This window comes from Lissotriton vulgaris, chromosome 3_2, assembly GCF_964263255.1.
Source record: "Lissotriton vulgaris chromosome 3_2, aLisVul1.2, whole genome shotgun sequence".
Lineage (NCBI taxonomy): Eukaryota > Metazoa > Chordata > Amphibia > Caudata > Salamandridae > Lissotriton > Lissotriton vulgaris.
This window is the reverse complement of record NC_141690.1, coordinates 265,151,853-265,174,388: the sequence shown is the minus strand read 5'-3', so window position 1 is coordinate 265,174,388 and position 22,536 is coordinate 265,151,853. Positions and strand designations below refer to the sequence as shown.

Here is a 22,536-nt window from a genome sequence, read left to right as displayed (position 1 = left end):
ACATCGTTTTTTTCCAACTGTATCCAGCCAAGCTGGAAATGTATACAGCATTTCTCTGCAGGTGAAGCTGTTGCAAAGCTTTTCTCTTTGCGATGGCATATTGTACAGCAAAAGGGCATTTTGGCTTCAATCATGCCTGAGCCACTTTCTCTAAAACTTACCCTAACCCTTCATCAACTCTAAATTTACCCCTTGCTCCAGTTCTAAGACAAACTATAACCCGTCATCAAATCTAACTAAAACTCTATCCTAAATCCTGCTCCTTGATCATAGTTACCTGCACCCCTTTCCCTAATCATAGTACGTACCTAAATCCTTCATCAGGGGTACCCCTAGCCATACTCCTAACACTTACCCTAAACCTTCATCAGTTCTAACGAAACACGTATTCCTCAAAGTAACTGTAACTCTTCATTAACAATAACTGTACCCCTTAGCCTAATCCTAATACTTACCTTAACCTTTCATGATAATCCACATTTGTAAAGCGCGAACAATCACCCGTAAGGGTCTCCAGGCACTGGGGGCCGTCAGGAAGATTAAGCAAGCTATTGCCCAGAGTCACATATGCTGGGCTAATCTGCAGCCCTCGCTGGGGATCGAACCGTGATCCCCAGATTCCAGCGTCAGTCGCCCTGGCCGCGGCGCCACACCTCTCCCCGCTTTCATCAGTGCTAGCTTCAGCCATTTCCCTACCCTTAATACTTACCTCAACCCATCATAAACTCTAACTACAGCCCTATTCCTACTCTTAATATTTACCTTAACCCTTCATAAACTCCAACTTCAGCCCTATCCCTTAGTACTTACCTTAACCCTTCATCAACTCTATCTTCAGCCGTAACCTTAATACTTAAGTTAACTCAAAATCAATGCTAACTTCAGCCCTATCCCTAACCTTAACACTTACAATAACACATCACCAACTCTAAATACAGCTCTATCCCTAATCTTAATACTTACCTTAACCCATCATCAACTCTAACTACAGCTGTATTCCTACTCTTAATATTTACCTTAACCCTTCATCAACTCTAACTACAGCTCTATCCCTAATCGTAATACTTACCTTAACCCTTCATTAGCTCTAATTTCTGGACTATCCTCATCTTCATACTTGCCTTAACCCTTCATCGATGCAAACTATAGCCCTATTGCTAATCTTAATACTTACCTTAATCTTTCATCAACTAACCTCAGCCATATCCCTAATCCTAATACTTACCTTAACTGTTCATCAGCTCTAACTTCAGCCCTATCCCTAATCGTAATACTTACCTTAACCCTTCATCAACTAACTTCAGCCCTATCCTAATATGTAGCTTTAGCCTTCATCAACTCTATCTTCAGCCCTAATCGGAATAGTTACCCCAACCTTTTATCAACTCCAACCAGCTCATCCATAATTGTAATACGTGTCTGACCCTTCATCAGGTCTAACTACACTTCTATTCCCAATTCGTTCTTATCCTAACAATTCATCAACTCTATCTGTACCTCTAGCCCTTATCCGTATACTTTACCCTAACCCTTCACCAACTCTAACTAAACACCTATCCCTGATCTCTATATTTACCTTAGCAATTTTTCAACTATAACTATATCCCTAACCCTAAGCCAAAAACTTATCCTAATCCTGTTTGAAAATCATGTCCCTCTTATAAACGGAAATGCCAAAAAAATATATAGTTTCTGTATTATTTATTTAACCGTTCTGAATACCCCAAAATGAATTGAATTTGTTATTACTAGTTCTCTCCATTATAATTTTACACGTGATGATTTAGTTACAGAATCTGCTCCATTGCTGCCTTAGCCCGTCATCTCTTGAAGGAGTGCCCTACTGTTCACCGATAAGCTCTCTCATGGGTACCAGCCCCCATCTATTGCTTTCTTTCCCAACCACTTGTACACAAGCTCACTCCTCTATGAACTGTAGGTTTGTGTCCTTGTCTCTTGTCATGTACAGCATGCGAGTGCTATTAAGACTAGCCAGCGACCATACCTAGACCGTCAACAGATGGCTGCCTGCGAGCAGGTAATGTGAGGGCGCTGACTACTCACATAACACAGATAGCGAGGAGGGAGGGCATGTTAGAATCCTGCATAGGTAACATTCATGCTTTATTTTTCTTGTCTGGTGGCCATCTTGAAGATGTGCCACAAAGACACAGCAGCACCAAAGGTCACCCACCTGGCATGATGATCTCCGGGAACCCTAGCTTCCTGGCCACCACCGTGCTCCTGTCCACGAGGTGAGGGTGATCCTTCCGCACCTGCGACAGGTCCCCCGGTAGCATCTTCAAGGACACCCAGAAACCTGAAGAAGACCACATGAACATAACCAGTTAGGTAGGGTGACGAAACATCTCTTTGCGATCTCTCTCCATGCCTATCTCAATGCTTCATACAAATGTTACATAACCAAACATATTCTCTTTGTGGTCCCCCTTTATCTGTGATCTGAATTCCTGCAGCCACGGGCCATCAATTGGGGACGACCATGAAATCCCATGTTCTCGAATATCAGGATCCGTGTTATAGAAATAATCTTGACGACATAGCGGACATTTGTACCCACTGTATGCAATGATCGGGAATTTTAGTATTACAGATGGGGCTGTCGGATCTTCATTGGCCCCCTCTGCAATAGAGTAAGCCACCATGAACTTTAGGGGGTGTACCCGTATGTGCATGGGGGAGTGGCCACATGTAAATAAGGGAATCCTTTCCCTTTGGGCCTGTGCAGTATTGCAGTCATTAGAGCAAAAGCAAAGAGGCTGTCAGGAGGCGCGCAGAGTCTGCACTGCACAGAGGTGGTGCACAATCAAGACACCCTCTAAGAGTAGAAGGGGGAAAAGGAGTCACAGCACCCCCTGGCGATCACCCTGCAGGCAGATGCAGTCACTCACTGTACTTGCCTACAGAGGGATATTTCCCTCATTTAAAACGTAGGCTGGTTGTTGCCTGCACTGTGAACAAGGGAAAATTGGCTTCATTCAGCCAGTTCATTTTTCACTAATGTGCATTTGCTGTAAAGTGATGAACTGTCCCAATCTGCACCCAGTTAGCAGGCGTCAGAGTGTGCCTCAGTGCAGAGTGGAACAGTGAGCTGGTTTCATAATGGCCTTGGTAAACAGGGCAGTCGAGGAGTAAAGATGACGAAAGCCGCCTACATGCAGCTCAAAGGATCATGCAGGCATGCAGGGTTAGACCCCTAGCTGGAAAGAGAGGCCTACATAGCAGTTCATAGGAGCATGCAGGCATGCAGGGTTAGACGCCTAGCTGTAAAGAAAGACCTACATAGCAGTTCATACGAGCATGCAGGGTTAGACGCCTAGCTGGAAAGAGAGGCCTACATAGCAGTTCATGGGAGCATGCAGGGTTAGACGCCTAGCTGTAAGGAAAGACCTACATAGCAGTTCATAGGAGCATGCAGGGTTAGACGCCTAGCTGGAAAGAGAGTCCTACATAGCAGTTCATAGGAGGAAGCGGGCATGCAGGGTTAGATGCCTAGCTGGAAAGAGAGGCCTACATAGCAGTTCATAGGAGCATGCAGGCATGCAGGGTTAGACGCCTAGCTGTAAAGAAAGACCTACATAGCAGTTCATAGGAGCATGCAGGGTTAGACGCCTAGCTGGAAAGAGAGGCCTACATAGCAGTTCATGGGAGCATGCAGGGTTAGACGCCTAGCTGTAAAGAAAGACCTACATAGCAGTTCATGGGAGCATGCAGGGTTAGACGCCTAGCTGTAAAGAAAGACCTACATAGCAGTTCATAGGAGCATGCAGGGTTAGACGCCTAGCTGGAAAGAGAGGCCTACATAGCAGTTCATGGGAGCATACAGGGTTAGACGCCTAGCTGGAAAGAGAGGTCTATATAGAAGTTCATAAGAGTATGCAGGCATGCAGGGTTAGATGCCTAGCTCGAAAGAGAGGCCTACATAGCAGTTCATGGGAGCATGCAGGGTTAGACGCCTAGCTGGAAAGAGAGGCCTACATAGCAGTTCATAGGAGCATGCAGGGTTAGACGCCTAGCTGGAAAGAGAGGCCTACATAGCAGTTTATAGGAGCATGCAGGGTTAGACGTCTAGCTGGAAAGAGAGGCCTACATAGCAGTTCATGGGTGCATGCAGGCATGCAGGGTTAGACGCCTAGCTGGAAAGAGAGGCTTACATAGCAGTTCATAGGAGCATGCAGGCATGCAGAGTTAGACGTCTAGCTGGAAAGAGAGGCCTACATAGCAGTTCATGGGAGCATGCAGGCATGCAGGGTTAGACGCCTAGCTGGAAAGAGAGGCCTATATAGAAGTTCATAAGAGTATGCAAGCATGCAGGGTTAGATTCCTAGCTGGAAAGAGAGGCCTACATAGCAGTTCATGGGAGCATGCAGGCTTGAAGGGTTAGAGGCCTAGCTGGAAAGAGAGGCCTACATAAAAGTTCATAGGAGCATGCAGTGTTAGACACCTAGCCAGAAAGAGAGGCCTACATAGCAGTTCATAGGAGCATGCAGGGTTAGACGCCTAGCTGGAAAGAGAGGCCTACATAGCAATTTATGGGAGTATGCAGGCATGCAGGGTTAGACGCCTAGCTGGAAAGAGAGCCCTACATAGCAGTTCATAGGAGCATGCCGTGTTAGACACCTAGCCAGAAAGAGAGGCCTACATAGCAGTTCATAGGAGCATGCAGTGTTAGACACCTAGCCAGAAAGAGAGGCCTACATAGCAGTTCATAGGAGCATGCAGGCATGCAGGTTTAGACGCCTAGCTGGAAAGAGAGGCCTACATAGCAGTTCATAGGAGCATGCAGGCTTGTAGGGTTAGACGTCTAGCTAGAAAGAGAGGCCTACATAGCAGTTCATAGGAGCATGCAGGCTTGCAGGGTTAGACGCCTATCTGGAAAGAGAGGCCTACATAGCAGTTCAGAGGAGCATGCAGGCTTGCAGGGTTGGACGCCTAGCTGGAAAGAGAGGCCTACATCGCAGTTCATAGGAGCATGCAGGCATGCAGGCATGCAGGGTTAGACACCTAGCTGGAAAGAGAGGCCTACATCGCAGTTCATAGGAGCATGCAGGCATGCAGGGTTAGACACCTAGCTGGAAAGAGAGGCCTAAATAGCAGTTCATAGGAGCATGCAGGCTTGTAGGGTTAGACGTCTAATTAGAAAGAGAGGCCTACATAGCAGCTCATAGGAGCACGCAGGCTTGCAGGGTTAGATGACTAGCTGGAAAGAAAGGCCTACTTAGCAGTTCAGAGGAGCATGCAGGCTTGCAGGGTTAGACGCCTAGCTGGAAAGAGAGGCCTACATCGCAGTTCATAGGAGCATGCAGGGTTCGACACCTAGCTGGAGATAGAGGCCTTCATAGCAGTTCATAGGAGCATGCAGTGTTAGACGCCTAGGTGGAAAGAGAGGCCTACATAGCAGTTCATAGGAGCATGCTCATAGGAGCATGCAGTGTTAGACGCCTAGCCAGAAAGAGAGGCCTACATAGCATTTCATAGGAGCATGCAGGGTTAAACGCCTAGCCAGAAAGAGAGGCCTACATAGCAGTTCAAAGGATCATGCAGGCTTGCAGGGATAGATGACTACCTGGAAAGAGAGGCCTACATAGCAGTTCATAGGAGCATGCAGGGTTAGACGCCTAGCCAGAAAGAGAGGCCTACATAGCAGTTCGTTAGGAGCATGCAGGTTTGCAGGGTTAGACGCCTAGCTGGAAAGAGAGGCCTACATAGCAGTTCATAGGAGCATGCAGGGTTAGACGCTTAGCCAGAAAGAGAGGCCTACATAGCAGTTCATAGGAGCATGCAGGCATGCAGGGTTAGATGCCTAGCTGGAAAGAGAGGCCTACATGCAGTTCATAGGATCATGCAGGGCTAGAAGCGTAGTTGGAACGAGAGGCCTACATAGCAGTTCATAGGAGAATGCAGGCTAGCAGCGTTAGACACCTAGCTGGAAAGAGAGGCCTACATAGCACGTCATAGGAGCATGCAGGCTTGTAGGGTTAGACGTCTAGCTAGAAAGAGAGGCCTACATAGCAGTTCATAGGAGCACACAGGCTTGCAGGGTTAGACGACTAGCTGGAAAGAGAGGCCTACATAGCAGTTCAGAGGAGCATGCAGGCTTGCAGGGTTAGACGCCTAGCTGGAAAGAGAGGCCTACATTGCAGTTCATAGGAGCATGCAGGGTTCGACACCTAGCTGGAGATAGAGGCCTTCATAGCAGTTCATAGGAGCATGCAGTGTTAGACGCCTAGCCAGAAAGAGAGGCCTACATAGCAGTTAATAGGAGCATGCAGGGTTAAACGCCTAGCCAGAAAGAGAGGCCTACATAGCAGTTCAAAGGATCATGCAGGCTTGCAGGGTTAGACGACTACCTGGAAAGAGAGGCCTACATAGCAGTTCATAGGAGCATGCAGGGTTAGACGCCTAGCCAGAAAGAGAGGCCTACATAGCAGTTCATAGGAGCATGCAGGGTTAAACGCCTAGCCAGAAAGAGAGGCCTACATAGCAGTTCGTAGGAGCATGCAGGTTTTCAGGGTTAGACGCCTAGCTGGAAAGAGAGGCCTACATAGCAGTTCATAGGAGCATGCAGGGTTAGACGCTTAGCCAGAAAGAGAGGCCTACATAGCAGTTCATAGGAGCATGCAGGCATGCAGGGTTAGACGCCTAGCTGGAAAGAGAAGCCTACATGCAGTTCATAGGATCATGCACGGCTAGACGCGTAGTTGGAACGAGAGGCCTACATAGCAGTTCATAGGAGCATGCAGGCTAGCAGCGTTAGACACCTAGCCGGAAAGAGAGGCCTACATAGCAGTTCATAGGAGCATGCAGGGTTCGACACCTAGCTGGAGACAGAGGCCTTCATAGCAGTTCATAGGAGCATGCAGTGTTAGACGCCTAGCTGGAAAGAGAGGCCTACATGCAGTTCATAGGAGCATGAAGTGGTAGACACCTAGCCGGAAAGAGAGGCCTACATAGCAGTTTATATGAGCATGCAGGCACGCAGGGTTATACACCTAGCCGGAAAGAGAGGCCTACATAGCAGTTCATAGGAGCATGCAGAGTTAGACGTCTAGCTGGAAAGAGAGGCCTACATGCAGTTCATTGGAGCATGCAGGCACGCAGGTTTAGACGTCTAGCTGGAAACAGAGCCCTTCATAGCAGTTCATAGGAGCATGCAGAGTTCGACGTCTAGCTGGAAAGAGAGGCCTACATAGCAGTTCATAGGAGCATATAGGCATGCAGAGTTAGACGCCTAGCTGGAAAGAGAGGCCTACATAGCAGTTCATAGGAGCATGCAGGCATGCAGAGTTAGACGTCTAGCTGGAAAGAGAGGCCTACAAGCAGTTCAGAGGAGCATGCAGGCATGCAGGGTTAGACGCCTAGCTGGAAAGAGAGGCCTACATAGCAGTTCATGGGAACAAGCAGGCATGCAGGGTTAGACTCCTAGCTGGAAAGAGAGGCCTACATAGCAGTTCATGGGAGCATGTAGGGTTGAACGTCTAGCTGGAAAGAGAGGCCTACATAGCAGTTCATAGGAGCATATAGGCATGCAGAGTTAGACGCCTAGCTGGAAAGAGAGGCCTACATAGCAGTTCATAGGAGCATGCAGGCATGCAGGGTTAGACACCTAGCTGGAAAGAGAGGCCTACATAGCAGTTCATAGTGACATGCAGGCATGCAGGTTTAGACGCCTAGCTGGAAAGAGAGGCCTGCATAGCAGTTCATAGGAGCATGCGGGCATGCAGGGTGAGACGCCTAGATGGAAAGAGAGGCCTACATAGCAGTTCATAGGAGCATGCAGGCATGCAGAGTTAGACGTCTAGCTGGAAAGAGAGGCCTACATAGCAGTTCATAGGAGCATGCAGGCATGCAGAGTTAGACGTCTAGCTGGAAAGAGAGGCCTACAAGCAGTTCATAGGAGCATGCAGGCATGCAGGGTTAGACGCCTAGCTGGAAAGAGAGGCCTACATAGCAGTTCATGGGAACATGCAGGCATGCAGGGTTAGACTCCTAGCTGGAAAGAGAGGCCTACATAGCAGTTCATGGGAGCATGTAGGGTTAGACGCCTAGCTGGAAAGAGAGGCCTATATAGAAGTTCATAAGAGTATGCGGGCATGCAGGGTTAGACACCTAGCTGGAAAGAGAGGGCTACATAGCAGTTCATGGAAGCATGCAGGCATGCAGGGTTAGACTTCTAGCTGGAAAGAGAGGCCTACATAGCAGTTCATGGGAGCATGCAGGGTTAGACGCCTAGCTGGAAAGAGAGGCCTACATAGCAGTTCATAGGAGCATGCAGGGTTAGACGCCTAGCTGGAAAGAGAGGCCTACATAGCAGTTTATAGGAGCATGCAGGTTAGACGTCTAGCTGGAAAGAGAGGCCTACATAGCAGTTCATGGGAGCATGCAGGCATGCAGGGTTAGACGCCTAGCTGGAAAGAGAGGCCTATATAGAAGTTCATAAGAGTATGCAAGCATGCAGGGTTAGATTCCTAGCTGGAAAGAGAGGCCTACGTAGCAGTTCATGGGAGCATTCAGGCTTGAAGGGTTAGAGGCCTAGCTGGAAAGAGAGGCCTACATAAAAGTTCATAGGAGCATGCAGGCATGCAGGGTTAGACCCCTAGCTGGAAAGAGAGGCCTACATAGCAATTTATGGGAGTATGCAGGGATGCAGGGTTAAACGCATAGCTGGAAAGAGAGCCCTACATAGCAGTTCATAGGAGCATGCAGTGTTAGACACTTAGCCAGAAAGAGAGGCCTACATAGCAGTTCATATGAGCATGCAGTGTTAGACACCTAGCCAGAAAGAGAGGCCTACAAAGCAGTTCATAGGAGCATGCAGGCATTCAGGGTTAGACGCCTAGCTAGAAAGAGAGGCCTACATAGCAGTTCATAGGAGCATGCAGGCTTGTAGGGTTAGACGTCTAGCTAGAAAGAGAGGCCTACATAGCAGTTCATAGGAGCATGCAGGCTTGCAGGGTTAGACGCCTAGCTGGAAAGAGAGGCCTACATAGCAGTTCAGAGGAGCATGCAGGCTTGCAGGGTTAGACGCCTAGCTGGACAGAGAGGCCTATATAGAAGTTCATAAGAGTATGCAAGCATGCAGGGTTAGATTCCTAGCTGGAAAGAGAGGCCTACGTAGCAGTTCATGGGAGCATTCAGGCTTGAAGGGTTAGAGGCCTAGCTGGAAAGAGAGGCCTACATAAAAGATCATAGGAGCATGCAGGCATGCAGGGTTAGACCCCTAGCTGGAAAGAGAGGCCTACATAGCAATTTATGGGAGTATGCAGGGATGCAGGGTTAAACGCATAGCTGGAAAGAGAGCCCTACATAGCAGTTCATAGGAGCATGCAGTGTTAGACACTTAGCCAGAAAGAGAGGCCTACATAGCAGTTCATAGGAGCATGCAGTGTTAGACACCTAGCCAGAAAGAGAGGCCTACAAAGCAGTTCATAGGAGCATGCAGGCATTCAGGGTTAGACGCCTAGCTAGAAAGAGAGGCCTACATAGCAGTTCATAGGAGCATGCAGGCTTGTAGGGTTAGACGTCTAGCTAGAAAGAGAGGCCTACATAGCAGTTCATAGGAGCATGCAGGCTTGCAGGGTTAGACGCCTAGCTGGAAAGAGAGGCCTACATAGCAGTTCAGAGAAGCATGCAGGCTTGCAGGGTTAGACGCCTAGCTGGACAGAGAGGCCTACATCGCAGTTCATAGGAGCATGCAGGCATGCAGGCATGCAGGGTTCGACACCTAGCTGGAAAGACAGGCCTACATCGCAGTTCATAGGAGCATGCAGGCATGCAGGGTTAGACACCTAGCAGGAAAGAGAGGCCTAAATAGCAGTTCATAGGAGCATGCAGGCTTGTAGGGTTAGACGTCTAATTAGAAAGAGAGGCCTACATAGCAGTTCATAGGAGCACGCAGGCTTGCAGGGTTAGACGACTATCTGGAAAGAGAGGCCTACTTAGCAGTTCAGAGGAGCATGCAGGCTTGCAGGGTTAGACGCCTAGCTGGAAAGAGAGGCCTACATCGCAGTTCATAGGAGCATGCAGGGTTCGAAACCTAGCTGGAGATAGAGGCCTTCATAGCAGTTCATAGGAGCATGCAGTGTTAGACGCCTAGGTGGGAAGAGAGGCCTACATAGCAGTTCATAGGAGCATGCTTATAGGAGCATGCAGTGTTAGACGCCTATCCAGAAAGAGAGGGCTACATAGCATTTCATAGGAGCATGCAGGGTTAAACGCCTAGCCAGAAAGAGAGGCCTACATAGCAGTACAAAGGATCATGCAGGCTTGCAGGGTTAGATGACTACCTGGAAAGAGAGGCCTACATAGCAGTTCATAGGAGCATGCAGGGTTAGACGCCTAGCCAGAAAGAGAGGCCTACATAGCAGTTCATAGGAGCATGCAGGGTTAAACGCCTAGCCAGAAAGAGAGGCCTACATAGCAGTTCGTAGGAGCATGGAGGTTTGCAGGGTTAGACGCCTAGCTGGAAAGAGAGGCCTACATAGCAGCTCATAGGAGCATGCAGGGTTAGACGCTTAGCCAGAAAAAGAGGCCTACATAGCCGTTCATAGGAGCATGCAGGCATGCAGGGTTAGACGCCTAGCTGGAAAGAGAGGCCTACATGCAGTTCATAGGATCATGCAGGGCTAGACGCGTAGTTGGAACGAGAGACCTACATAGCAGTTCATAGGAGCATGCAGGCTAGCAGCGTTAGACACCTAGCTGGAAAGAGAGGCCTTCATAGCACGTCATAGGAGCATGCAGGCTTGTAGGGTTAGACGTCTAGCTAGAAAGAGAGGCCTACATAGCAGTTCATAGGAGCACGCAGGCTTGCAGGGTTAGACGACTAGCTGGAAAGAGAGGCCTACATAGCAGTTCAGAGAAGCATGCAGGCTTGCAGGGTTAGATGCCTAGCTGGAAAGAGAGGCCTACATTGCAGTTCATAGGAGCATGCAGGGTTCGACACCTAGCTGGAGATAGAGGCCTTCATAGCAGTTCATAGGAGCATGCAGTGTTAAACGCCTAGCCAGGAAGAGAGGCCTACATAGCAGTTCAAAGGATCATGCAGGCTTGCAGGGTTAGACGACTACCTGGAAAGAGAGGCCTACATAGCAGTTCATAGGAGCATGCAGGGTTAGACGCCTAGCCAGAAAGAGAGGCCTACATAGCAGTTCATAGGAGCATGCAGGGTTAAACGCCTAGCCAGAAAGAGAGTTCTACATAGCAGTTCGTAGGAGCATGCAGGTTTTCAGGGTTAGACGCCTAGCTGGAAAGAGAGGTCTACATAGCAGTTCATAGGAGCATGCAGGGTTAGACGCTTAGCCAGAAAGAGAGGCCTACATAGCAGTTCATAGGAGCATGCAGGCATGCAGGGTTAGACGCCTAGCTGGAAAGAGAAGCCTACATGCAGTTCATAGGATCATGCAGGGCTAGACGCGTAGTTGGAACGAGAGGCCTACATAGCAGTTCATAGGAGCATGCAGGCTAGCAGCGTGAGACACCTAGCCGGAAAGAGAGGCCTACATAGCAGTTCATAGGAGCATGCAGGGTTCGACACCGAGCTGGAGACAGAGGCCTTCATAGCAGTTCATAGGAGCATGCAGTGTTAGACGCCTAGCTGGAAAGAGAGGCCTACATGCAGTTCATAGGAGCATGCAGGCATGCAGAGTTAGAAGTCTAGCTGGAAAGAGAGGCCTTCATAGCAGTTCATAGGAGCATGCAGTGTTAGACACCTAGCCGGAAAGAGAGGCCTACATAGCAGTTTATATGAGCATGCAGGCATGCAGGGTTATACACCTAGCCGGAAAGAGAGGCCTACATAGCAGTTCATAGGAGCATGCAGAGTTAGACGTCTAGCTGGAAAGAGAGGCCTACATGCAGTTCATTGGAGCATGCAGGCACGCAGGTTTAGACGTCTAGCTGGAAACAGAGCCCTACATAGCAGTTCATAGTAGCATGCAGGCATGCAGAGTTAGACGCCTAGCTGGAAAGAGAGGCCTACATGGCAGTTCATAGGAGCAGGCAGGCATGCAGAGTTAGACGTCTAGCTGGAAAGAGAGGCCTACAAGCAGTTCAAAGGAGCATGCAGGCATGCAGGGTTAGACGCCTAGCTGGAAAGAGAGGCCTACATACCAGTTCATGGGAACATGCAGGCATGCAGGGTTAGACTCCTAGCTGGAAAGAGAGGCCTACATAGCAGTTCATGGGAGCATGTAGGGTTGAACGTCTAGCTGGAAAGAGAGGCCTACATAGCAGTTCATAGGAGCATATAGGCATGCAGAGTTAGACGCCAAGCTGGAAAGAGAGGCCTACATAGCAGTTCATAGGAGCATGCAGGCATGCAGGGTTAGACACCTAGCTGGAAAGAGAGGCCTACATAGCAGTTCATTGGAACATGCAGGCATGCAGGTTTAGACGCCTAGCTGGAAAGAGAGGCCTACATAGCAGTTCATGGGAGCATGTAGGGTTAGACGCCTAGCTGGAAAGAGAGGCCTATATTGAAGTTCATAAGAGTATGCAGGCATGCAGGGTTAGACACCTAGCTGGAAAGAGAGGCCTACATAGCAGTTCATGGAAGCATGCAGGCATGCAGGTTAGACTTCTAGCTGGAAAGAGAGGCCTATATAGAAGTTCATAAGAGTATGCAGGCATGCAGGGTTAGATACTTAGTTGGAAAGAGAGGCCTACATAGCAGTTCATGTGAGCATGCAGGCATGCAGGGTCAGACGCCTAGCTGGAAAGAGAGGCCTATATAGAAGTTCATAAGAGTATGCAGGCATGCAGAGTTAGATTCCTAGCTGGAAAGAGAGGCCTACATAGCAGTTCATGGGAGCATGCAGGCATGCAGGGTTAGACGCCTAGCTGGAAAGAGAGGCCTAGATAGCAGTTCATGGGAGCATGCAGGGTTAGAAGCGTAGTTGGAAAGAGAGGCCTACGTACCAGTTCATAGGAGCATACAGGCTTGCAGGGTTAGACGCCTAGCTGGAAAGAGAGGCCTACATAAAAGTTCATAGGAGCATGCAGGCATGCAGGGTTAGACACCTAGCTGGAAAGAGAGGCCTACATAGCAATTTATGGGAGTAAGCAGGCATACAGGGTTAGACGCCTAGCTGGAAAGAGAGCCCTACATAGCAGTTCATATGAGGATGCAGTGTTAGACACTTAGCCAGAAAGAGAGGCCTACATAGCAGTTCATAGGAGCATGCAGGCATGCAGGGTTAGACGCCTAGCTGGAAAGAGAGGCCTACATAGCAGTTCATAGGAGCATGCAGGCTTGTAGGGTTAGACGTCTAGCTAGAAAGAGAGGCCTACATAGCAGTTCATAGGAGCATGCAGGCTTGCAGGGTTAGACGCCTAGCTGGAAAGAGAGGCCTACATAGCAGTTCAGAGGAGCATGCAGGCTTGCAGGGTTAGACGCCTAGCTGGAAAGAGAGGCCTACATAGCAGTTCATAGGAGCATGCAGGGTTAGACGCCTAGCTGGAAAGAGAGGCCTACATAGCAGTTCATAGGAGCATACAGGCATGCAGGGTTCAACACCAAGTTGTAAAGAAAGGCCTACATAGCAGTTCATAGGAACATGCAGGCATGCAGGGTTCGACACCTAGCTGGAGATAGAGCCTTCATAGCAGTTCATAGGAGCATGCAGTGTTAGACGCCCAGCTGGAAAGAGAGGCCCACATAGCAGTTCATAGGAGCATGCAGTGGTAGAAGCATAGCCAGAAAGAGAGGCCTACATAGCAGTTCATAGGAGCATGCAGGCAGGCAGGGTTAGCGCCTAGCTGGAAAGAGAGGCCTACATGCAGTTCATAGGATCATGCAGGCATGCAGGGTTAGACGCCTAGCTCTAAGAAAGACCTACATAGCAGTTCATAGGAACATGCAGCCATGCAGGGTTCGACACCTAGCTGGAGATAGAGGCCTTCATAGCAGTTCATAGGAGCATGCAGTGTTAGACGCCTAGCTGGAAAGGGAGTCCTACATAGCAGTTCATAGGAGCATGCAGGGTTAAAGACCTAGTCAGAAAGAGAGGCCTACATAGCAGTTCATAGGAGCATGCAGGTTTGCAGGGTTAGACGCCTAGCTGTAAAGAGAGGCCTACATAGCAGTTCATAGGAGCATGCAGGGTTAAACGCCTAGCCAGAAAGAGAGGCCTACATAGCAGTTCATAGGAGCATGCAGTGTTAGACGCCTAGCTGGAAAGAGAGGCCTACATAGCAGTTCATAGGAGCATGAAGTGGTAGACGCATAGCCAGAAAGAGAGGCCTACATAGCAGTTCATAGGATCATGCAGGCATGAAGGGTTAGACGCCTAGCTCTAAGAAAGACCTACATAGCAGTTCATAGGAACATGCAGCCATGCAGGGTTCGACACCTAGCTGGAGATAGAGGCCTTCATAGCAGTTCATAGGAGCATGCAGTGTTAGACGCCTAGCTGGAAAGAGAGTCCTACGTAGCAGTTCATAGGAGCATGCAGGGTTTAAGACCTAGCTGGAAAGAGAGGCCTACAAAGCAGTTCAAAGGATCATGCAGGCTTGCAGGGTTAGACGACTAGCTGGAAAGAGAGGCCTACATAGCAGTTCATAGGAGCATGCAGGGTTAGACGCCTAGCCAGAAAGAGAGGCCTACGTAGCAGTTCATAGGAGCATGCAGGGTCAAACGCCTAGCCAGAAAGAAAGGCCTACATGCAGTTCATAGGATCATGCAGGGTTAGACTCGTAGTTGGAAAGAGAGGCCTACATAGCAGTTCATAGGAGCATGCAGGGTTAGACACCTAGCCGGAAAGAGAGGCCTACATATGAGTTTATATGAGCATGCAGGCACGCAGGGTTATACACCTAGCCGGAAAGAGAGGCCTACATAGCAATTTATGGGAGTATGCAGGCATGCAGGGTTAGACGCCTATCTGGAAAGAGAGATTTACAAAAAGTGAGCGACCCGAAAATATCCTTGAGGGCTTGGGTAATTGAAATGGAAATTGAATTACTGAACATATAGAAAATAAATTCCCTTGAAGGCACTTTTACCTTTCCATCCTAGCTGGAAAGAGAGCCCTACATAGCAGTTCATAGGAGCATGCAGTGTTAGACACCTAGCCAGAAAGAGAGGCCTACATAGCAGTTCATAGGAGCATGCAGGCATGCAGGGTTAGACGCCTAGCTGGAAAGAGAGGCCTACATAGCAGTTCATAGGAGCATACAGGCTTGTAGGGTTAGACGTCTAGCTAGAAAGAGAGGCCTACATAGCAGTTCATAGGAGCATGCAGGCTTGCAGGGTTAGACGCCTAGCTGGAAAGAGAGGCCTACATAGCAGTTCAGAGGAGCATGCAGGCTTGCAGGGTTAGACGCCTAGCTGGAAAGAGAGGCCTACATGCAGTTCATAGGATCATGCAGGCATGCAGGGTTAGACCCTGAGCTGTAAAGAAAGACCTACATAGCAGTTCATATGAACATGCAGGCATGCAGGGTTCGACACCTAGCTGGAGATAGAGGCCTTCATAGCAGTTCATAGGAGCATGCAGTGTTAGACACCTAGGTGGAAAGAGAGGCCTACATAGCAGTTCATAGGAGCATGCAGTGTTAGACTCCTAGTCAGAAAGAGAGGCCTACATAGCAGTTCATAGGAGCATGCAGGCATGCAGGGTTAGACGTCTAGCTGGAAAGAGAGGCCTACATGCAGTTCATTGGATCATGCAGGGTTAGACGCGTAGTTGGAAAGAGAGGCCTAAGTACCAGTTCATAGGAGCATGCAGGCATGCAGCGTTAGACGTCTAGCTGGAAAGAGAGGCCTACATGCAGTTCATAGGAGCATGCAGGGTTAGACGTCTAGCTGGAAAGAGAGGCCTACATGCAGTTCATAGGATCATGCAGGGTTAGACGCGTAGTTGGAAAGAGAGGCCTAAGTACCAGTTCATAGGAGCATGCAGTCATGCAGGGTTCGACACCTAGCTGGAGATAGAGCCTTCATAGCAGTTCATAGTAGCATGCAGTGTTAGACGCCTATCTGGAAAGAGGCCTACATAGCAGTTCATAGGAGCATGCAGGGTTAGACGCCTAGCCAGAAGTTCATAGGAGCATGCAGGCATGCAGAGTTAGACGCCTAGCTGGAAAGAGAGGCCTACATAGCAGTTTATAGGAGCATGCAGGGTTAAACGTCTAGCTGGAAAGAGAGGCCTACATAGCAGTTCATAGGAGCATGCAGGCATGCAGAGTTAGACGTCTAGCTGGAAAGAGAGGCCTACATGCAGTTCTTAGGAGCATGCAGGGTTAGACGTCTAGCTGGAAAAAGAGGCCTACATAGTAGTTCATAGGAGCATGCAGGTTTAGACGTCTAGCTGGAAAGAGAGGCCTACATAGCAGTTCATAGGAGCATGCAGGCATGCAAAGTTAGACGTCTAGCTGGAAAGAGAGGCCTACATAGCAGTTCATAGGAGCATACGGGCATGCAGAGGTAGACGTCTAGCTGAAAAGAGAGGCGTACATAGCAGTTCATAGGAGCATGCAGTGTTAGACGCCTAGCTGGAAAGAGAGGCCTACATAGCAGTTCATAGGAACATGCAGTGTTAGACGCCTAACTGGAAAGAGAGGCCCACATAGTAGTTCATAGGAGCATGCAGGGTTAGACCCCTAGCTGGAAAGAGAGGCCTACATAGCAGTTCATAGGAGCATGCTGGCATGCAGGGTTAGACACCTAGCTGGAAATAGAGGCCTACATAGCAGTTCATAGGAGCATGCAGGCACGCAGAGTTAGACTTCTAGCTGGAAAGAGAGGCCTACATAGCAGTTTATAGGAGCATGCAAGCATGCAGAGTTAGACGTCTAGCTGGAAAGAGAGGCCTACATAGCAGTTCATAGGAGCATGCAGGGTTAGACGCCTAGCTGGAAAGAGAGGCCTACATAGCAGTTCATAGGAGCATGCAGGCATGCAGGGTTAGACGCCTATCTGTAAAGAAAGACCTACATAGCAGTTCATAGGAACATTCAGGCATGCAGGGTTCGACATCTAGCTGGAGATAGAGGCCTTCATAGCAGTTCATAGGAGCATGCAGTGTTAGACGCCTAGCTGGAAAGAGAGGCCTACATAGCAGTTCATAGGAGCATGCATTGTTAGACGCCTATCCAGAAAGAGAGGCCTACATAGCTGTTCATAGGAGCATGCAGGCTTGCAGGGTTAGACGTCTAGCTGGAAAGAGAGCCCTACATAGCAGTTCATAGGAGCATGCAGTGTTAGACGCCTAGCCAGAAAGAGAGGCCTACATAGCAGTTCATAGGAGCATGCAGGCTTGCAGGGTTAGACACCTAGCTGGAAAGAGATGCCTACATAGCAGTTCATAGGAGCATGCAGGGTTAGACGCCTAGCCAGAAAGAGAGGCCTACATAGCAGTTCATAGGAGCATGCAGGCATGCAGGGTTAGACGCCTAGCTGGAAAGAGAGGCCTACATAGCAGTTCATAGGAGCATGCATTGTTAGACTCCTAGCCAGAAAGAGAGGCCTACATAGCAGTTCATAGGAGCATGCAGGCTTGCAGGGTTAGACGCCTAGGTCGAAATAGAGGCCTACATGCAGTTCATAGGATCATGCAGGCATGCAGTGTTAGACGCCTAGCTCTAAGAAAGACCTACATAGCAGTTCATAGGAGCATGCATTGTTAGACTCCTAGCCAGAAAGAGAGGCCTACATAGCAGTTCATAGGAGCATGCAGGCTTGCAGGGTTAGACGCCTAGCTGGAAAGAGAGGCCTACATAGCAGTTCATAGGAGCATGCAGGTTTGCAGGGTTAGACGCCTAGCTGGAAAGAGAGGCCTATATAGCAGTTCATAGGAGCATGCAGGGTTAGACGCCTAGCCAGAAAGAGAGGCCTAAATAGCAGTTTATAGGGGCATGCAGGGTTAGACGCCTAGCTGTAAAGAAAGGTCTACATAGCAGTTCATAGGAGCATGCAGGCATGCAATGTTAGACGCCTAGCTGTAAAAAAAGGCCTACATAGCAGTTCCGAGGAACATGCAGGCATGCAGGGTTCGACACCTAGCTGGAGATAGAGGCCTTCATAGCAGTTCATAGGAGCATGCAGTGTTAGACACCAGGCTGGAAAGAGAGGCCTACATAGGAGTTCATAGGAGCATGCAGTGTTAGACGCCTAGCCAGAAAGAGAGGCCTATATTGCAGTTCATAGGAGCATGCAGGCATGCAGGGTTCGACACCTAGCTGGAGATAGAGGCCTTCATAGCAGTTCATAGGAGCATGCAGTGTTAGACGCCTAGCTGGAAAGAGAGGCCTACATAGCAGTTCATAGGAGCATGCAGGGTTCGACACCTAGCTGGAAATAGAGGCCTACATGCAGTTCATAGGAGCATGCAGGCTTGCAGGGTTAGACGTCTAGCTGGAAAGAGAGCCCTACATAGCAGTGCATAGGAGCATGCAGTGTTAGACGCCTAGCCAGAAAGAGAGGCCTACATAGCAGTTCATAGGAGCATGCAGGCTTGCAGGGTTAGACGCCTAGCTGGAAAGAGAGTTCTATATAGCAGTTCATAGAAGCATGCAGGGTTAGACGCCTAGCCAGAAAGAGAGGCCTAAATAGCAGTTTATAGGGGCATGCAGGGTTAGACGCCTAGCTGTAAAGAGAGGTCTACATAGCAGTTCATGGGAGAATGCAGGCATGCAGGGTTAGACGCCTAGCTGTAAAGAAAGGTCTACATAGCAGTTCATAGGAACATGCAGGCATGCAGGGTTCGACACCTAGCTGGAGATAGAGGCCTTCATAGCAGTTCATAGGAGCATGCAGTGTTAGACGCCTAGCTGGAAAGAGAGGCCTATATTGCGGTTCATAGGAGCATGCATTCTTGCAGGGTTAGACGTCTAGCTGGAAAGAGAGCCCTATATAGCAGTTGATAGAAGCATGCAGTGTTAGACGCCTAGCCAGAAAGAGAGGCCTACATAGCAGTTCATAGGATCATGCAGGCATGCAGGGTTTGACGCCTAGCTGGAAAGAGAGGCCAACATAGCAGTTCATAGGAGCATGCGGGCACGCAGGTTTAGACGTTTAGCTGGAAAGAGAGGCCTACATAGCAGTTGATAGGAGCATGCAGGCATGCAGAGTTAGACACCTAACTGGAAAAATAGTCCTACATAGCAGTTCATAGGAGCATGCAGGCATGCAGAGTTAGACGTCTAGCTGGAAAGAGAGGCCTACATAGCAGTTCATAGGAGCATGCAGGTTTAGACGCCTAGCCAGAAAGAGAGGCCTACATAGCAGTTCATAGGAGCATGCAGGCATGCAGGGTTAGACGTCTAGCTGGAAAGAGAGGCCTACATAGCAGCTCATAGGAGCATGCAGGTTTAGACGCCTAGCCAGAAAGAGAGGCCTACATAGCAGTTCATAGGAGCATGCAGGGTTAAACGCCTAGCCAGAAAGAGAGGTCTACATAGCAGTTCATTGGAGCATGCAGGGTTAGACGCCTAGCTGGAAAGAAAGGCCTACATAGCAGTTCATAGGAGCATATAGGCATGCAGAGTTAGACGCCTAGCTGGAAAGAGAAACCTGCATAACAGTGCATAGGAGCATGCAGGGTTAGACGCCAAGCTGGAAAGAGAGGCCTAAATGGCTGTGTGTTAGAGAATGCAGGCACAGTCAACCTACAGGCTAATGTGTGAGAGCACAGGGGTACAGAGCCTAACTGACCAGAGAGGTTTACAGGCCAGCTCATGAACGCACATGGGGCAAGGAATCCAGAGGGTCATAGAGTCTAACCAGGCAGCACGTGAGAGCATGTGGAGCAGGCAGGCAGCAGCAGCATATGAGAGAGCGCAGGGCAGGGAGTCCACCCGGTCTATGAGGCTTACAAGGCAGGGCACGAAAACTGCTTCGAGAGCCTTCACGGTGGTGTGTGAGAGGACATGTGACAGGGAGCCTAACTGGTAAAAGAGGCCTACCCAAGCAGGGCATGAAAGGACACTGGTAGGGAGTCCAGCTGCCCAGAGAGGTTAACAGGGCAGCGGCAGAGAACACATGGTTTCTGGGAGTCCAGCTGGTCAAAGAGGCCTACAAGCAGAACGTGAGGGCACATGGGCTCTGGGAGTCCAGCGGGTCAGAGAGGCCTACAAGCAGCGCACATGGGCACATGGGCTCTGGGAGTCCAGCTGGTCAGAGAGGCCTACAAGCAGAACGTGAGGGCACATGGGCTCAGGGAGTCCAGCTGGTCAGAGAGGCCTACAAGCAGAACGTGAGGGCACATGGGCTCTGGGAGTCCAGCGGGTCAGAGAGGCCTACAAGCAGCGCGTATGGGCACATGGGCTCTGGGAGTCCAGCTGGTCTGAGAGGCCTACAAGCAGAACGTGAGGGCACGTGGGCTCAGGGAGTCCAGCTGGTCAGGGAGGCCTACAAGCAGCGCGTATGGGCACCTGGGTTCTGGGAGTCCAGCTGGTCAGAGAGGCCTACAAGCAGCGCGTATGGGCACCTGGGTTCTCGGAGTCCAGCTGGTTACAAGCAGCGCGTATGTGCATCTGGGTTCTGGGAGTCCAGCTGGTTAGAGAGGCCTACAAGCAGCGCATGAGGGCACGTGGGTTCTGGGAGTCCAGCTGGTTACAAGCAGCGCGTATGTGCACCTGGGTTCTGGGAGTCCAGCTGGTTAGAGAGGCCTACAAGCAGCGCATGGGAGCACGTGGGTTCTGTGAGTCCAGCTGGTCAGAGAGGCCTACAAGCAGCGCGTGAGGACACATGGGCTCTGGGAGTCCAGCTGGTCAGAGAGGCCTACAAGCAGCGCCTGATGGCACGTGGGCTCAGGGAGTCCAGCTGGTCAGGGAGGCCTACAAGCAGCGCGTATGGGCACCTGGGTTCTGGGAGTCCAGCTGGTCAGAGAGGCCTACAAGCAGCGCGTATGGGCACCTGGGTTCTCGGAGTCCAGCTGGTTACAAGCAGCGCGTATGTGCATCTGGGTTCTGGGAGTCCAGCTGGTTAGAGAGGCCTACAAGCAGCGCGTGAGGGCACGTGGGTTCTGGGAGTCCAGCTGGTTACAAGCAGCGCGTATGTGCACCTGGGTTCTGGGAGTCCAGCTGGTTAGAGAGGCCTACAAGCAGCGCATGGGAGCACGTGGGTTCTGTGAGTCCAGCTGGTCAGAGAGGCCTACAAGCAGCGCGTGAGGACACATGGGCTCAGGGAGTCCAGCTGGTCAGAGAGGCCTACAAGCAGCGCGTGTGGGCACCTGGGTTTTAGGAGTCCAGCTGGTCAGAGAGGCCTACAAGCAGCGCGTGAGGGCACCTGAGTTCTGGGAGTCCAGCTGGTCAGAGAGGCCTACAAGCAGCGCGTGAGGACACATGGGCTCAGGGAGTCCAGCTGGTCAGAGAGGCCTACAAGCAGCGCGTGAGGACACATGGGCTCAGGGAGTCCAGCTGGTCAGAGAGGCCTACAAGCAGCGCGTGAGAGCACATGGGCTCAGGGAGTCCAGCTAGTCAGAGAGGCCTACAAGCAGCGCGTATGGGCACCTGGGTTCTGGGAGTCCAGCTGGTCAGAGAGGCCTACAAGCAGCGCGTGAGGACACATGGGCTCAGGGAGTCCAGCTGGTCAGAGAGGCCTACAAGCAGCGCGTATGTGCACCTGGGTTCTGTGAGTCCAGCTGGTCAGAGAGGCCTACAAGCAGCGCGTGAGTGCACCTGGGTTCTGTGAGTCCAGCTGGTTACAAACAGCGCGTGAGGACACATGGGCTCAGGGAGTCCAGCTGGTCAGAGAGGCCTACAAGCAGCGCGTGAGGACACATGGGCTCAGGGAGTCCAGCTGGTCAGAGAGACCTACAAGCAGCGCGTATGTGCACCTGGGTTCTGTGAGTCCAGCTGGTCAGAGAGGCCTACAAGCAGCGCGTGAGGACACGTGGGCTCAGGGAGTCCAGCTGGTCAGAGAGGCCTACAAGCAGCGCGTGAGGACACATGGGCTCAGGGAGCCCAGCTGGCCAGAGAGGCCTACAAGCAGCGCGTGAGGACACATGGGCTCTGGGGTCCAGCTGGTCAGAGAGGCCTACAAGCAGCGCGTATGTGCACCTGGGTTCTGGGAGTCCAGCTGGTTACAAGCAGCGCGTGAGGACACATGGGCTCAGGGAGCCCAGCTGGTCAGAGAGGCCTACAAGCAGGGCGTGAGGACACATGGGCTCTGGGAGTCCAGCTGGTCAGAGAGGCCTACAAGCAGCGCGTGAGGGCACCTGGGTTCTGGGAGTCCAGCTGGTCAGAGAGGCTACAAGCAGCGCGTATGGGCACATGGGCTCTGGAGTCCACCTGGTCAGAGAGGCCTACAAGCAGCGTGTGAGGGCACGTGGGCTAAGGGAGTCCAGCTGGTCAGAGAGGCCTACAAGCAGCGCGTGAGGGCACGTGGGCTAAGGGAGTCCAGCTGGTCAGAGAGGCCTACAAGCAGCGCGTATGGGCACATGGGCTCTGGAGTCCAGCTGGTCAGAGAGGCCTACAAGCAGCGCGTATGTGCACATGGGCTCTGGAGTCCAGCTGGTCAGTGAGGCCTGCATGCAGCGCGTGAGTGCACGTGGGCTCTGGGAGTCCAGCTGG

The 22,536-nt window shown here is 50.7% G+C and overlaps 1 protein-coding gene across 1 annotated transcript in view; it reads right to left on the bottom strand.

Moving 5' to 3' along the window:
• Window positions 1–22,536, bottom strand: part of LOC147725648 (dedicator of cytokinesis protein 2-like) — a 1,712,066-nt gene that overhangs the window by 1,228,143 nt on the left and 461,387 nt on the right. Inside the window, exon 13 of the mRNA XM_086964476.1 lies at window positions 2,195–2,320. Coding sequence (XP_086820602.1) covers window positions 2,195–2,320 — 126 coding nt within the window. The remainder of the gene's footprint in view (window positions 1–2,194; window positions 2,321–22,536) is intronic.